The sequence below is a fragment of the Chiloscyllium plagiosum genome, chromosome 22, assembly GCF_004010195.1.
Source record: "Chiloscyllium plagiosum isolate BGI_BamShark_2017 chromosome 22, ASM401019v2, whole genome shotgun sequence".
Lineage (NCBI taxonomy): Eukaryota > Metazoa > Chordata > Chondrichthyes > Orectolobiformes > Hemiscylliidae > Chiloscyllium > Chiloscyllium plagiosum.
In genome coordinates, this window is record NC_057731.1 from 28,394,190 (window position 1) to 28,412,348 (window position 18,159).

Here is an 18,159-nt window from a genome sequence, read left to right on the forward strand (position 1 = left end):
CTTCAGCAAGGCATTTGATAGAGTTCCCCATGGTAGGCTCATTCATAAAGTCAGGAAGCATGGGATACAGGGAGATTTGGCTATCTGGATTTAGAATTGGCTGGCTGACAGAAGGCAGAGAGTGGTTGTAGATGGAAAGTATTCTGCATGGAGGACAGTGTTAAGTGGGGGTACTGCAGGGCTCTGTTCTTGGGCCTCTGCTCTTTGTAGTTTTTATAAATGACTTGGATGAGGAGGTTGAGGGGTGGGTTAGCAAATTTGCAGATGACACAAAGGTTGGAGGTGTCGTCAATAGTATAGATGGCTACTGCAGGCTGCAGCACAACATAGACAGGATGCAGAGCTGGACTGAGGAATGGCAATTGGAGTTTAACCTGGATAAATGCGAAGTGATGCATTTTGGAAGGTTTAACTCGAATGCTGAATACAGGATTAAGGACAGGATTTTTGGCAGTGTGGAGGAACAGAGGGATCTGGGTGTACAAGTACATAGATACCTCAAAGTTGCCACCCAAGTGGATAGGGTTGTTAAGAAAGCATATGGTGTTTTGGCTTTCATTAACAGGGGGATCGAGTTTAAGAGTTGAGATTTTGCTACAGCTCTATAAGTCCCTGATGAGACCACACTTGGAATATTGTGTCCAGTTCTGGTCGTCCTACTATAGGAAAGGTACAGAGGCTTTGGAGAGGGTGCAAAGAAGGTTTACCAGGATGCTACCTGGACTGGAGGGCTTGCCTTATGAAGAAAGGTTGAATAAGCTTGGACTTTTCTCTCTGGAGAGAAGGAGAAAGAGAGGAGACCTGATCGAGGTGTACAAAATTATGAGAGGAATAGATAGTCGCCAGAGACTTTTCCCCAGGGCAGGATTGACTGGAATGAGAAGCCATAGTTTGAAGATATTAGGAGGAAGGTATAAAGGAGATGTCAGAGGTAGGTTCTTTACGCAGAGAGTTGTGAATGTATGGAATGCGTTGTCAGCTGCGGTGGTGGAAGCAGAGTCCTTGAGGACATTTAAGCGACTGCTAGACATGCACATGGACAGCAGTGAGTTGAGGGGTGCGTAGGTTAAGTTACTATATTTTACATTAGGATTAAATGTCGGCACAACATCGTGGGCCAAAGGGCCTGTTCTGTGCTGTACTTTTCTATGTTCTATCTATACTTGGAGCAACAGGGATTAATCAGGGATAATCAGGACGGATGTGTTTAGGGAAGGTCAGTTTTGACAAATTTGATTTAATTATTTCAGGACATAATCAATAGTGTTGTTGAGGGTAATGCTTTTGATAAGATCCCTGATTGCAGACTGGTCAAGTAAATACAAGCCTTCTGTGACTGAAAGTTTGTTTCTAGTGGTATTCTGCTGGACTTGTTGCTGAGGCCCTTGATGTTTCTGGCATACATTAATGATTTGGACTTTAAATATAGGGGATATGACGAAGAAGTTCACAGATGACACAAAAATTGTTAGGTTGGTCAATAGTGAGGAAACATAGCCATAAACTGCAGGAGGATATCAATGGTCTGATCAGGTGAGCACAGCAGTGGCAAGTTAATTCAACCTAAAAAAAGTGTGGGGTAATGCATTTGAAGGCGAACAAGGCAAGGGCTTACACAACGAATGGTAGGCCTCCAGTAATCTTGAAGAGCATAAGGATCTTGGTGTGCATATGCACAAATTCTAGCAAGGGAGGTCGATAAGGTAGTTAAGAAGCCATATGGGATGCTTGCCTTTATTAGCTGAGTCATAGATTACAAGAGCTGGAACTGCACAAAACATTGATTAGGCCACAACTGGAGTACTGAATACATTTCTGGTCACCAGATTATAGAAAGGCTGTGTTTGCATTAGAGAGGTTTCAGAGGTTCAGTTTACTAGGATGCTATCCAGACTGGAAGGCTTGTACAATGAGCAAAGATTGAATAGGTTGGGATTGTTTGCCTTGAAGCAGCAAAGGATGAGAGGAGACCAAATAGAGATGTGTAAGATTGCATTTCTGTATTTTACAGGGCTATGAGCCAAAAGCTGTAAAATAGTATCTGTTTAATCAGTCCTTTTATTGACCTGCATAGACACAATGGGCTAAAAGGCCACCTCCCATGGTGTAAACACCTGAATCTATATAATAATTGAATTCCATGCTAAACTTAAACATGACGTATACCAATTGTAACCATGTGCAAGTGCGCAGTGGAGTGTCAATCAAGTCAAACTGCCTATTCCTCTTTCTCTTCTCTGTATTCCTTAACCAGTTAATTTTTACCATGAACATTCTTTGGTTCAACAGTTGTGAAATGTGCAAATAAAGTGTAAACAAATGGGAAAGCTGAGTGGGTGAGGTAGCGTCTGTTGAGAGAATGAATTGATCAGTTTATATTTTGATTGTTGGTACTATTCAAAATGCAGACTCATTTGCTCTCCATACAAACGCTCCAAAAACTCTGAAATTCATTTCGCCAAACCTAAGTCCCTTCCATTCAAAAGGATTTTGTCACCCTTTAAATACTTGCAGCAGTGCCATATATCACATCTCAAAATGTGTGAGCTCACCAAAGCTAGTGGATTGAATGATTAATTGGAATTCAGAACAAATTAATAATTTCACTCAGCAGCTCCAGGAGATTTGACTAGGTCACCCTCCTCCTACTCACACAAATATGAAATTGCTGCTATACTTCTACACATCATGGAAAATCTATTGATTGTTTGTAACAGGGCAGATTTTCCTCTTCAGAGCCTTGGCACAAGGCACTTGACAAGGTGGAAATATTTATCACAAATTTGGACAATAAGTTGCTCGTGATTTTCCATTCATTAAATTGTCAGCTGCCTATGTCCTAGCTTGCAATGAACATTTCTGCTCTGCCAACTGTTCAGCCTGGACATTGAAGAGCAGAATGTTCCCTGGTTTATGAAATGGAATCCACGTTTGGTTTAGAAAGTTATCTGAATGGATTAAGTGGCCTTTCTCATTGCTAATTTTATTGCAGTTAGACATAACTTAGGAAGTACATTCTGTGTTTATAATAGAGAAGAACATAACTCCTGTCTTTGAAATTCATTTGTCCAGCTGTAATGAAAGATTTTTGATATATGTACATTTTTAATATAATTTATTTTAGATAATGGATTTGGAACTAGTAGCAACGGGTTTTTTGTGTATGAGAGAGCTTAATGATTAACTTGTCAGCATTTCTGGGGTCATGATTTTGTTTAAAACTAATATGAGGGAAGGAATACCTGGGGTGATAATTAAAATTTGTTTGTATTGGAAACTTTTTGAGTAGGCTAAGAATTAAGAATAATTGGCTTACTTTCTGGTTAGAAGAATCAGGTATTGTTTTCTACCTGCTGGGGAGACCTTATAGGTTGGATCTTTGTTTTGTTCACTTCACAAAGCTCCTGATTGAAGATAGATGTACAAAACTTTTCTCCTAAAGGAAGTAGTTAGGTTCGAACTTTTAGGGCATAGGTTTACCTCGGTGTAAGGGGTTTAGTTTGAAAATTCCAGGCCAGAAATGTTTGGTTAGAACCCAGGAAGAGTTGTTTGAATTGAGAAATTCTAAGCTCAGTTGTACAGCTAATCAAGAAAGAGATTACCAAACTTAAGCCTGGGAATTGAAAGGAACAGTTAATCTAAATTTATAGATGTGACAGCGAAGCAAATTCTGTCTGGTGTTTGAGTGCTATGAAATATTGTGTTCAGATAAGTGGAACCGTATTTCTTCTATGTGGTTCAAAATCTTTCAAATTGTGTACTGTATAAATTACTTGGTTCATTCTATTTTATTGTCTATTCTTTGTGTAATAAATTTATTTAATGTGGAAACAAATTTATAGCTTTGTACATTGTATGATTTAGTGAAAAAGGCCACTACATTAAATTTTAAAAAGTCTATTTTACCAGAATTCAGTCTGGGGGTCTGACTTATTTGGTAATAACAATAGTTGGGTTCTGAACACAACACTTACCTGAAGTGCTAAAGTAGCTCTTGTTAAGGTTGCATGCAACTGGTGCTGGGTCCACTGCTTTTTGCCATTTATATAAATGATTTGGATGTGAACTTAGGAAGTATGGTTAGTAAATTTGCAGATGACAAATTGGTGGCATATTGGACAGTGAAGATTGTGTCTGAGTGCAATGGGATCTTGATCAGATGGGCCGAGAAGTGGCAGTTGGAGTATAATCTGGAGAAATGTGAGGTGCTACATCATGTTAGAGCAAATTAGGACAGGACTTAAACACTTAATTGCAACATCCAGGGGAATGTTGCCAATCAAAGGGACCTCTGAATGCATGTTCATAGTTCCTTGAAGCTGAAGTCACAGGTAAACAGGTTAGTGAACAAGACATTTGGCACGCTTGCCTTTATTGGTCAGTATAGGAGTTACAGCTGTACAGGACATTGGTTAGGCCACTTTTGGAATACTGCCTTCAATTCTGGTCTCCCTCCTATAGGAAGGATGTTGTGAAACTTGAAAGGGTTCAGAAAAGATTTGCAAGGATGTTGCCAGGGTTGAGCAATAGGGAGAGGCTGAATAGGCTGGGGCTATTTTCACTGGAGTGTCGGAGGCTGAAGGATGACCTTATGGAGGTTTATAAGATCACGAGTGGCATGGGTAGAGTGAATAGTCAAGGTCTTTTCCCTAGGGTAGGTGGAGTCCAAACTTAGAGTGCATAGGTTTAAGATAAGAGGGGGAAGTCTTAAAAAGGACCTAAAGGGCAACTTTTTCACGAGAGTGTGGTGCATGTATGGAATGAACTGCTAGAAGAAGTGGTGGAGGCTGGTACAATTGCAGTATTTAAAAGACATCTGGATAGGTATCTGAATAGGAAGGATTTAGAGAGATATGGGCCAAATGCTGACAAATGGGACTAGATTTATTTAGGGTATCTGGTCAGTATGGGTGAGGTGGACTGAAGGGTCTGCTTCTGTGCTGTACATCTCTATGACTCCATAAATGTTAACCATTGGTCTACTAATATTGACAACAATAATTTCAAGGCCTTCAAGTCTCACCGCTCAAATAATTTTCTTGGTAATTTACGACAGTCAGACCAAAAGACCATGATATCTATAGAGTTTTTGATAAATTTCACGTTCTGACCTCATAGAAACAATGACATCATCCTATATCAATTCAGAAAAGAAAGTGTACAGATGCAAGGAAATATGCTTCAAATATGGACTGCCTTGTGGTGCCAGTTTCTAGATGATACAACCAGCTGGAATTGTCCCCTGCTATCAGGCATTTCAATAGAAAGCTATCACATGACAATCTTAGATCGATGCAGCATGTCATGAATTTGGGAAAATCTCTAACAGGAGAGTTTCTGCTTTTGTACTCACAGTAACTGTCGATCTCATGTTAGTGAGTAATCTGCCTTTACTACACAATATGTTTACTTTTTAAGATGCTGCTCAGAAACAAAACCAATGTGTTATGAATGTGTTTCATCTGTGTACGAGACAGAATTAAGATTCAGAATTTAGATTTTAAGTAAAAGAACGTAGTCAGCTTATTGGGATGGAAGGATGTGACACTAGAAAATAGAGGAAGAGGGCTGGATTTATGTAGAGGAGGCAGGAGGTTGAGTCAGAAACTTTTGGGACCTTAGAGATCCTTTTAAATTTGAAAAAGTCCCTTTCCAGCAAATTTCTGTGTCATGGGGGCAGGAGTAGGATGAAGTTGGATGCACCACTTTTGTGGTCCGGCCAAAATTGGCAATGTGGCCAAGTTAATCTCTGGGCTGGCAATGAGAGATCTCTCTTCACTGGGCCAATTTTACCTATGAATAGCAGGCCCTCAGATTGTTGCCCTCATACGCATGCTTCCTTGTACTCCATCTTCCATCTCTCACTGTCTATTTCTCCCTCAAATCTAAGGAAATGACTGATGTCTGAAGTAGACATTTAAAATCAATAACCTTCAAACAATCTAATTTAAAAATACAATGCTATTAAAAGGATTCTCCTTCAAAATGCCATTCCAAAAAAGCCCTCAAATGGCCATTCTGTTGTACACACAAACTTTTTGCTAGTCACATAATATAGGTTTAACCTTTTAGTGTCTCAAAACTTTCAAGCAAAATATTTATATTGTGCCTGCTAAGATAAAGTATTTATCTTTAAAGTACATTACATGACCTACCAAACACAGTAGTCCAGTAAAGACCTTTGTTTTCTCTCTACCGATTGAAGGATTATTTTATTTTCAAGGGATGCTGAGAATTTAAAACACTTCAGATTATCCCAATCACTAAATTAAGAGATGCATCTCACAATACAGCATCTATCCATTGAAACTGAAAGAACTGAAACTGTATTTTTAACTCTCACTATGAGAATTCTAGGAGCAGGTGACTTTTTTTTGGTCCTTTTCGGGTCTGGGGTTCCTCATGGTTTACATCTCCTCCTTTGATAATCTGTGAACCAGATCTGCTTACATAAAGGCCTTGACTCCATTGAGTGTGGGATGGGGGTGTTCAAACCTTCCACAAATGGGAGTGCTGTGTCCAGATGGCTGCCAACACATTCATCCTGTGCTGGGAATGAGGACAAGAATTCTGGAACCTTGTCCCAGCTGCCATTTTTAAAAGGTTCTCCAGTTGACCTGCCTCAGCAGAATCCATAGCAAAAGGCCATAGATTTTGGTCTGGTGTAGATCAACTATTCCAGTTTCTTGATTTCCAATCTTTGAAGCAGTTTGGTATTGGTTTTAATTCTTGAAGTATGTCAATTGGTGAGCTTAAGACAGTGCACAGACACTTACAACAGAAGTTGTTTGAACTAAACAAGGGACCTTGGAAAAGTAAGTAGTGTCCAAGAATCAAGTAGCATAACATAGAATAGGAAGAAGTCAAACTCCATGTACGGTAACAAATTAAGGGGTTCCTGCGCTCCATTAGAAACTGATGTATGAAGTATAATTGATCTTTTACTAATTCTTATTGTGTTCAAATATAACACTAACTCAAGTTGATTATAATGTTTCATAGTGCTACCTTTGTAAATTAAGATATTAATTATTTTAGTCTGTAAACCTCCAGTCAGTTATATATGCCTTTACAAAAATTGTATATATTTGTACTGCAATACCAAATTTAAATCTAGTAGCCAGATGACTACACAATTGGCTACACAATGCTTTGAATGAAGGGAACAGAAAATATTCCATTTACGGAACTCATGTAAGAAAGTTGTGCTAAAAAGTGTCAACTATTTGATATCTATAATATGTAAATAAATGTATATTCTAAAAAGGAACACACAGTTGTGCTCAGTAAGGAAGTATTTATCTTTTGAAAGATCTACTCTCTGTGGCTTCACCTTCCATGCCAAAAAAATGTTGTTTATTTAAAAATTCTTACATTGGTGATATTCAAAGTCAAGTCAGTTAATGGTGTCATAATGTCATGTGGTCACATGATGCAATTCTTTTGTTGTGATTGGGTAATTTCACACTGTAAAATGTCAAATTACATCAGGGGTTTTATCAATTACCTGTCTTTTCTCCTGCTTTGTGATTGGTTCACGTCATGACATAATTGTAATAACTTTTTAAATGCATTTTTTTAGTCAGCTATCTGTAAGTGCATTTTTTGATATTTTAAAAACTCCCTTAAGCTGATAATTGTTATAAATTCTGGCTTAACAATATTTCTTAATTGTTTACAGCACCATCCAAAGAAGATGAGTAAAGGGCCTACTCTCCTCTCATGTGGAATCATGGGTAAGTTGATAAAATAGACATTACATATGCCAGTAATGATCTCCTAAGACACAGTACTAAGGAAGCTGATGTTTCTATAATAAAATATATTAGGGAGGCTAATTCCATAGATTTAGGGCTTGTGCACATGATGTTTTCTTTAGAGTTTAGTCATCTTTCACAGTTGTTGATAAGGGAAGTTTTTATGGACATGAGTTCCAAAAGCAATATTTTAATGCTGAAAGGAAATGATTCAAACCCTTTTTTAAAAGCTTTGAATCATAGCTCTAAAACTAGTTGTCTAATGAATAGGTAATATGTTACAACTACTTTGAGGCACGCACCTCATGAATAATCTTTTCAAAACCTCAGTGGCAATGTGGAAAGTGACATGAGGGGTTTTTAAACTGTGGAATAAATTTGTCAGTCTTATACATCCAGATTTGAGCTGTGCTTGGGTGGGGATGGAAATGTGAATCAGAATTAGTTTTATAGTATTGCAGCCCTGACTTTGAATTATGTTACTTTCAAATTGAGGTTGCTATTGGGTGCACAGAGTCTCTAAATGGTAGGTCACAGGATCCAATCTTTGATGTAAACATACCTCCTCCCATTTCCCAATGACACAGTTAAAATATGGCTTCATAACCCTGTCAGTTAGTTAAGTAATCTGATTTTGGTAATGTAAACGCAGGGAGCTGCTTGTGTAAGTTTGTTTTCCTGTATAAAATCAGAGTCTAGCATTTCACAGACACTAGCTCCACACCCAGGTCTAAAAATGGGAAAAAGGTGCAGCATAATTGCTTTCCTGAAACTGGATGCTGCATAATCTCTAAATGTAAAACTACGTGTTGACAGGAACAAAAGGGTGTAACTATCTCACCCCATTAATTGAACAGGAAGAGGAACTTGCACCTAATTCATTTAAAGGTCATGGGATTTCTTCAGGCACATAATGGTTCTCTTGACAGTTGTGTGGATCTGCAATATCTAAACTCATCAACTGCATAGCGTAAACTATTGATTGTGTCCTAACTATGTTATGCAATGCTGGAATAGCAATCAAATCAACAAACTGTTAGCTAATACAAAAATAGGTCAATGGCCCAGATATTCCAATTGGTGTTACAAACACTATTTCTGACCTTAATCAGATTAAAAATGACCCACTTGCCTTCAGATATCTTCTGCACTGGACAGGGGCCTCCTTTTACAAACCTGTCCAGTAAATCACAAATCTAGTAGTAAAGAGAATTGCTGTGGATCAATGTGCTGTATTCTATGATTTTAAATGTCCAGCAGCACAACCAGACACTTCGGCAGCATGTGTGATAAGGTAATTATTTAAGATAAGCATGGGTAATGTGCCAGGTAGGTAAGGTTGGCAGCATATCAGGTGGGTAGGGTGGCTAGATGCCATGTACGTGAATGAGTGCTTGTAGAAGGTTGGGGTGGGGTAGGTGGTGGTGCTAATGGTGTCAGCTCCAACAATTGGGAAGTAGGTGCTGGGTGAAATCAAGCCAGCATTTGGAAGTTATTCTTCTACCTCATGTTGTACCATTTCTGGTTGGGAAATTAAAATGACAAATGTCTGCTTATTGAAAAAAGGGATAAAGCATCAAGATGGCACCAACTTAGACCTGCTTCCTCTGACAGAGATGGATAGCAGAAAAGGTTTAAAAATCAGTTTGTCCGAGCAATACTCCCCTTGAATTATGTTTTCTTTAATTTATGTGTTTCGTTAGTTTGTGAGTGGTACCCTTTTGAGGAAGGGGACAGTTATATCCCTATTAACTGGTTGAAAGAGTATATTGATTAGAGGAGTATTCTCAGAAATTTTGTTTATAACGTTTTGTAACTTAAATTGTTTTAAAATTATAAACTTATTTTAAAACAGAAATTAACTTTACATGAAAATTAAAGCCTTGTTTTAAGGAGTGTGAAGGGCATGAATTTTCTCCAACGTTTACTATGTGTATTCAGGCAATCCTGATAACGTCCAGTTTTTAAAATGGGCTGTGCACTTCCATACAACAGCTGCAGTTGTATTGTCCCAAAGAAACAGGATGGATTCCTGGGAATGACAAGTTAGATCCTTGTAGTACTGCCTCTGAAATCTCAACCCCTTGTACGTATTATCGTATAATGAAAAGTGGGAGCAGATGGGGGGTTTTTAAGTTCTGTCAGATATTCAGGTGAATGATGCAATGTAAAATTGGTGAATTTGAGAGTCTGTCGACGATAATGATATCTGAGGAAATATGCAAAGGAATAACCAAATAATAAATATTGATTGACTGAAGTCCAGGAACTCCAGGAGAGTAACAGCTGTGGTTCAACAATTTTTGAAATAAAAAAAGTCACAATTGTAGATGTAATTTAGTTGGTCTCTGATATACAACCAGCAGATTTCACCAGGGCTAGCTGTCAGGATGGGCATTTCCTTTCAGTGCCCTGACCTATCTCATATTTCTTCATATTAAATTTACTTCTTATTTTCTTTGGGGGAGAGAGAGAGAGAGAGAGAGTCTTGTATTCCTTGACTAATTAAAGCAAGTACCCCATAGGCTACCTTCTTAAACACCCGAATCATCTGACCTGTTGCCATAACGGATCTATGGATGTGCACACTAAGATCCGACTGATCTTCCTGGGTCTTGCCGTATGTTGTGTACTCCCTTGCTCTGTTAATCTTCCAAAATGTATCACCTCACACTTTTCAGAATTAAACCCCTCACTATCACAGCACTAAATTTTGTTGTCTGCAAACTTATTGATCAAATCATCTACTTTCAACTGGTTTGCAGCTTCTCAACTTTCCCTTCTTCACAAAAATTATGACAGTAGGCCTCAGTTAACTGGCACAATTTCCATTTCAGAGGATATTGGAATGATTGAGGTCCAAATATTTGCTATCGCCATTCACTCTCCTGTGTGTACTACCATGGCCTGATGTTTATCCCAAATTCGAATTTTACCAAAATATTTTGGGATTACAACCTTTTAGTGTGCAGTTTTCCTATATAATTCTGTTTAATTCCCTCATTCACCATGATTATACTCTTCTGTGCAAAATACTTATTTAGTATTCTTATCACTCCTCTTCCATCCTTCATGAGTGAACTGACATTTAAAAATTGTAACTTCAATAATTGTCCTTTTCTCAACCTGCTTCATTTTTACATCCTTTGGATCACCTGAGATTGCAGAGGTCCAGGAACAAACCATGCCAACATTGCATTGTGAACAGATATATGATGATTTTCTTTCATCATCACCACCAACCTCCTACCCACAGCCCAACGCCCCCCCCCTTACACCCCCCACTATCAACACCACTATTGCCAACAAGCATCTGGTATATTCAGTAATGTTTTTGGAGGAGTTGATGTTCATATTACATAGAACTCCACCCATTGTGTTGATGTCATTACACAGCCTGAGAGCTCTATAGGAACCTTCATAGGGAGCAGATGTAATCTGTCTAGCTCCCCAGAGTCCTCCTAATTTTGTTTTATGCATTCATGGGATGAGGGTGTTGCTGGCTAGGCCAGCACTTATTGCCTATCCCTAATTGCCCAGAGGAACAGTTAAGAGTCAACCACATTGCTGTGGATCTGGAGTCATGTGTAGGCCAGACAGGATAAGGATGGCAGCTTCCTTCCCTAAAGGACATTAGTGGACCAAATGGGTTTTTCATGGCAATCGCAATGGATTCATGGTCATCATTAGATCTTTAATTTTAGATTTTTAAAATTAAATTCAAATTCACAATCTGCCATGGTTGGATTTGAATCCAGGTCCCCAGAACATTACCTGGGTCTTTGGATTAACAGTCCAGTGTAATACTATCAGACCTTTGTTTCCTCATAATTCCAGAAAACTGAAGTACTGCAGATCCTTGAGATCAGAAATAAAGACAAAAGTAGAAATCCAGCAGGACTGGCAGCATCTGTGAAACAGTGAAAAGAGTTAATGTTTTAAGTGTGATAACAAATATGTCCAAATAATTCTTCTTGTATCTCCCAACTGAAAGGGATATGGTGTTAGGGCTTTCTTTGGTTTATATTGAAAGTTTAGGAGCAGGTTATAAGGAGGAACGCGCAACAAAGAGTGTGAGATAACTCCACAGAGGCCAGTACCCCTGCACCAAGTCACTCTTTTACTTACCTGTGCACTTGACACTAGTCTGGCTTCCTCAGAGCCAACTCTCCGAGTGGATAAAACTCCTGTTTATTTTTCTCTTCCTTCCTTTTTTCCTTTGTTTTTATTTCCCCACACTTCCGCCTGACAGTTTGTTTTTCCCCCGGACCCATGTTGTGTGTGCTGGCGTCGGACACAGTGAAAAACAACAAGTGTGTAAATCTTTATTTATGTACTACCACCAGGAAGAAAGGAAACACCCTAGTGGCCAGTGACAAGCATTGCCCTTCTCAGAGAGCAATAGTGCATGATCAAACAGTGAAGGGGAGGGCAGGCATTACCAGGGTCTTTGATGCTGGCAGCTTTTCTGTAGCAATGGGATGTGTAAATGAACCCCATAGATGAAAGGTTGTCTTCCATGATGGTCTGGGCTGTTCACACTACTTTCTGTAGTTTCGTACAGTCCTGGACAGAGCATTTGTCATATCAGGCTATTATGCACTCAGGCAGTATGCTTTCTGTGGAGCATTGTAAAAGTGCTTATGGATTGCAAATTTACTGAGCTGCTTGAGGAAGAAGAGGTGTTGTAGTGCCTTCTTGACCATCGTATCTATGTGGGAGGTCCAGTCACTTATCATCAAGTTAGAAAGCTGACTTGAACAACACATGTTCTGCATAGATATCACTCTAAATGCAGCTGTCTGTTGTTTAGATGACAGGGATTGCTAAATGTTTAGCATGAGAGTAACTAAATATTATCTTGATGGGATTGGGTTGTAGAAAGTCAAGCAGTTGCGGCTCAAACCAAGCTATTCATATGCACATTTTTTTAAGATGCATTTTGTTGGATTTTTTCTTTAATTTCTTTCAAGCATCACTGGCTAGACCAGAATTTATTGTGCAACTCTACCTGTTGCAGTTCATGTTGTATTGGTTCAATTGCACTGCTGTTAGGGACTTCTAGGAGTTCATCTCAACATTGATGAAGGAATAACAGCAATATGGTTCCAAGTTAGGACGTTACTTGAAAGCGGAGTTGTTCCTGTGTACCTGCTGCACTTGTCCTTCTAGGTGGTAGACCTAGTGTATTGGATGGTGCTACATAAGGAGTCCGGTTGAGTTGTGGCAGTCTTTTTTTTGTCAATGGCACACACTGATACTGGTGTGTGTTGTCAGTGGTAGAGGCAGTGAAGTTTGAAGATGCTGAGCTTCTTGAGAGCAGGATTGGAGGTGCCCATCCAGCTAAGTGGTGAACATTTGTGAAAAGCTTCTGGTGTCAGCTATTCTCCTAGAATAGATTGAAGTCTTAAAAATATATGGATCAGGGTATTCAGTCCCTCCAACTTGCTCTGCCATTTAAGAATATCACGGCTAAACATTTCCCTTATCTTTCCTATCCTGTTCCCTTAGTGCCCAGATTGCACTCATTCACTGAGCACCCACCACTTCTCTGAGGTAGAACATTCTAAGAATTTAAAACCCTTTGAATGGAATAAAAAAAAACCTTCCTCATCTCAGTTCTTACTATTACCTGTACTGCTAGATTCTCCAGCTGAAGAAATAGCCCCTCTGTATCTGCCCTGTCTAACCTGAGTCCTTTTGAACTGTTTATTCACTTAATTGAGATACTCTCATTCATTTTCTTGAGAATATAGGCCCTGTCTACTGAATCTCTTCTCATAAAACAGCAAATTCTACTCTCGTACAACATCATTCTGCGCTCTCTCTAAGACAAGCCATATTACCACATGTTTAACGGCTAATTAGGGACTTTCAGTCAGCACAGAGGGAAATGTTCTTTGCAAAATGATATTCTGTTGATATGAATCAGCTCACATTTTTAGAGTAATCCAGTGTAGTACAATTGTAGTTGCTGGGAATGTAGACTCTTAATTTAATTTAATCTGTTAACTAATGGTGGGCAAACAGAAACTCCTGTCACTTGGCTTGGAAAATATTCTAACCACAGCATGCCTGGCTGCTCAGCTTATTTGGTATCTATTTTAGAATATCTAACAAAAGGCTTTGAAAAACTTCTGATTTAAAAATTCAACTATTTCAAATGGAGGTTGAGTGAACCATGTTTTGTGGGTCTGGAGTTGCATATGGGCCAGACTGGGTGAGGATGGTAGATTTCCTTCCCTGAAGGACGTTAGTGAATGAGATGGATTTTTATGACAATTGACAATGGTTACATGATCACCATGCGACTAGCTCTTTTTTAAATCCAGATTTTACTTAATTGAAACTTGACCCCACCTGCTATGGTGAGATTCAAATCCATGTCCTTAGAGTGTTAGGTCAAGGCTTTGGATTACTAGTCCTGTGACATTACCACCATGCCACTGCCTTCCCACCTCAGGTAACAAAACATGCCCATTTGCGAGTCTTCAACACTTTTCAATCTTAGAATAACCATTTTTGAGTTTGTTACCAAATATTGTGAAGAGAGACTGGAAACATAATGCTTTTACGTTATTGCAAATCACTTGCATACTATTTGTAAAGTAATGCAGTTTGTTCACACTCTTAACTGGTAAAATTTCAAAAGGATGCCTTAACTTTTAGACTTAACAGTAGTAAAACAAATGAAATATAAATTTTGTTTACTTTTAATTTTATCTTTCTTTTTGAATTTCTCATTTTATTTCATGTCCTGAGAGGTAGACCTACTTTTATTAATTTTATTGTCAGGGGTAAAATTATCATTAAAATCTCAATCCCCAGGTCTGTGATATGAAGATTTCTTGTTTGGAATTGGCCATTTCACATATAATCATTGATTTTCTAAATAAGAGGATATTTTGACTCTGAATTTTTACACTGTAAATGTTGTTTTGCTTAAAGAAAAGTTGAAAGTGCAGTTCACATCCTGTGCTGTACAAAAACAACACATATTTTACCGCTGCAGTTTTAGATCTACAGAGCAGCTGGCTATTTTTTGTCAAGTAATAGTTAAGACATTTCACAGAACATGAAATTAAATAGTGCTCAATTATTTTTAGCTTTAAGTCTTTAGTTTGTTCTTATTTTATTTCTCTTTTTACTTCCAAATTCAGCAGCAACTCTGAAAGTATTTTTGTCAGATCTTGACTTACAGAATGAAAATGGAAAATCTCAACTACATTTTGAAGGATCACTTCTGTCCCTAATGGAGTGAAGAGAAATACGAGAGTCTCTTCAACATCCTTACTTTGTTTCAGCTGTTTTGTAGCCCTTTATTGGAATGTTTCGGTGTGATTGTTTTCCAGATGCTCATGTACCTTTATGATTTGACCCCTCACTTCTATTTTTACTTAATGTCTTCTGCAAATTAGTTTTCAAAACTCTTCCATTGCATCTGTTTCTTTCTTCTGAAAATGTCTGCTTCTGGAGTTTTTTTTTCAAATTCCCTTTCTGTGCTATTCTTTTTCTCACATTTTAATGTAATTGTTTTTTGTGTGGTCAGTTCTGTTGGCCACTTCTTCTGTCTCACCCATCATCTATTTCTTTGTCAAGCTTATGTTTTAATTCTCTTGAAGGCACTGTTCCACAGGGAGCCGAACTCTGTCCCCCCAGGGGCTCTCTTGTGTCTGATGCATTTCTGAAATTGTCACATGTGTCATTGCCCTATTTGACTGTGGAAGCTCTTCCAGCTGAACCCAATGAAGCTCTTGTCTAACTTTCATAAGTTCATTGTCCAGGTCCTTGGCTATTCCCTCCTGCATACATGTTTGTTTGTTCTGAGAGCACTGACCGTAACTGTAGCACACTTTCCCTGCCATAGCTGAAATCCACTAAGCAACCCAACAGGATATCTGTAAGGCTGAATACTTAACCAATCATTGTGTTCATCCACTTGTAGCCTATTTTACTTTTGCAATGGGAGCACCAAATGGGACCCATCAATCAATTTTCATTCTACAGAACAGATCTGAAAAGTTACAGTGAGAATTTGTAGTATCTTCCCGTTGTTGATCACTGGCCCGGTGTTAGGATCTTGGATAGGACTGTCAAATTTAAGTATGGCCTGGTTAGGAAGTGATTAACTCGTTTTTTTTATATTTTGGTTTAAAGTCAACACAGTTTGCACCAGGTGCTTACTAACAGAATGAAGCTACAAAATTCTATGGTTTTGAACAACAAAATCAACATTTCTATATAAATTTTTAACAATAAACTAATTTGAGGGAGGGTTTAAACTAATTCAGCAGGGGGATGGGAACCCAAGTTCTCCAGTGTCCAGAAGGTTGAGAGTAGTGAGGTCAGAAATGAGGTCTCAAGGTCGCAAGAATTCATCGGCAAGCAGGAACGTGGTTTGAAGTGTGTCTACTTCAACACCAGGACTATCTGGAATAAGGTGGGTGAACTTGTAGCATGGGTTGATACCTGGAACTTCGATGTTGTGGCCATTTCAGAGACATGGATAGAGCAGGGACAGGAATAGTTGTTGCAGGTTCCAGGATTTAGATGTTTCAGTAAAACACAGAAGATAGTAAAAGAGGGGGAGGTATGGCTTTGTTAGTCAAGGACAGTATCACAGTGGCAGAAAAGATGTTTGAGGACTCATCTACTGAGGTTGTGTGAGCTGAGGTAAGAAACAGGAAAGGAAAGGTCACCCTGTTCAGAGTTTTACATAGGCCTCCGAATAGTTCCAGGGATGTAGAGGATAGGATAGCAAAGATAATTCTGGATAGGAGTGAGAGTAACAGGTAGTTGTTATGGGGGACTTTTATTTTCTAAATATTGACTGGATATACTATAGTTCAAATACTTCAGATGGGTCAGTTTTTGTCCAATGTGTGCAGGATGGTTTCCTGACACAGTATGTAGACAGGCCAACAAGGGGCGAGGCCACATTGGATTTGCTTCTGGGTAATGAACCTGGCCAGGTGTTAGATTTGGAGGTAGGTAGCACTTTGGTGATAGTGACCACAATTCGGTGATGTTTACTTTAGCGATGGAGAGGGATAGGTATATAACACAGGACAAGAGTTATTGCTGGGGGAAAGGCAATTATGTTGTGATTAGGCAAGATTTAGGATGCATTGGATGGGATAGGACACTGCAGGGCATGGGCACGATTGAAATGTGGAGTTTATTCAAGGAACAGCTACTGTGTGTCCTTGATAAGTATATACCTGTGAGGCAGGGAGGAAGTGGTCAAGTGAGGGAGCCATGGTTTACTAAAGAAGTTGAATCTCTTGTCAAGAGGAAGAAGAAGGCTTATGTTAGGATGAGACGTGAAGGCTCAGTTAGGGCATTTGAGAGTTACAAGTTAGCCAGGAAAGACCTAAAGAGAGAACTAAGAAGAGCCAGGAGGGGACATGAGATAGGATCAAGGAAAACTCTAAAGTGATCTATTGGTATATTAGAAATAAAAGAATGACTAGAGAAAGATTAGGCAAAAGTGGATAAAGCAGATGCTGGAAATTAGAGTCTAGATTAGAGTGGTGCTGAAAAAGCACAGCAGGTCAGGCAGCATCCGAGGAGCAGGAAAATCGACATTTTGGGCAAAAGCCCTTCATCAGAGAAAGATTAGGGCCAATCAAGGATAGTAGTGGGAAGTTATGCGTGGAGTCAGGAGATAGGGAAAGTGCTAAATGAATATTTTTCGTCAGCAGTATTCACATGGAAAAAGCAATGTTGTCGAGGAGAATACTGAGTTACAGCCTACTTACTTGACAGGATGGTGGTGTTAGCAATTCTTGAAAGTGTGAAATAGATAAGTCCCCTGGGCCAAATGGGATTTATCCTCTGATTCTCTGGGAAGCCAGGGAGGAGATTGCAGAGCCTTTCACTTTGATCTTTATGTCATCATTGTCTACTGGAATAGTGCCAGAAGACTAAAGGATAACAAATGGTGTCCCCTTGTTCAAGAAGGGGTGTGGAGACAACCCTGGTAGTTATAGACCAGTGAGCCTTACTTCAGTTGTGGGTAAAGTGTTGGAAAAGGTTATGAGAGATAGGATTTATAATCATCTAGAAAGGAATGAGTTGATTAGGGATAGCCAACACTGTTTTGTGAAGAGTAGGACGTGCCTCACAACCCTTATTGAGTTCTTTGAGATGGTGACCAAACAGGTGAATGAGGGTAAAGCAGTTGATGGGGTGCAAGTGGACTTCAGTAAGGCATTTGATAAGGTTGTTCACTGTAGGCTATTACACAAAGTACGGAGGCATGGGTTTGAGGGTGATTTAGTGGTTTGGATCTGAAATTGGCTAGCTGAAAGAAGACAGAGGGTGGTGCTTGATGGGAAATGTTCATCCTGGAGTTCAGTTACTAGTGATGTACCACAAGGATCTGTTTTGGGGCCACTGC

At 39.1% G+C, this 18,159-nt stretch overlaps 1 protein-coding gene across 3 annotated transcripts in view; it reads left to right on the plus strand.

Annotated features, from left to right (window-relative positions):
* Positions 1-18,159, plus strand: part of fam53b (family with sequence similarity 53 member B) — a 125,453-nt gene that overhangs the window by 41,659 nt on the left and 65,635 nt on the right. For all 3 annotated transcript variants that reach the window (XM_043712642.1, XM_043712641.1, XM_043712643.1), the window contains one exon: positions 7,682-7,736. In XM_043712642.1, the coding sequence (XP_043568577.1) occupies positions 7,682-7,736 (55 nt within the window). The remainder of the gene's footprint in view (positions 1-7,681; positions 7,737-18,159) is intronic.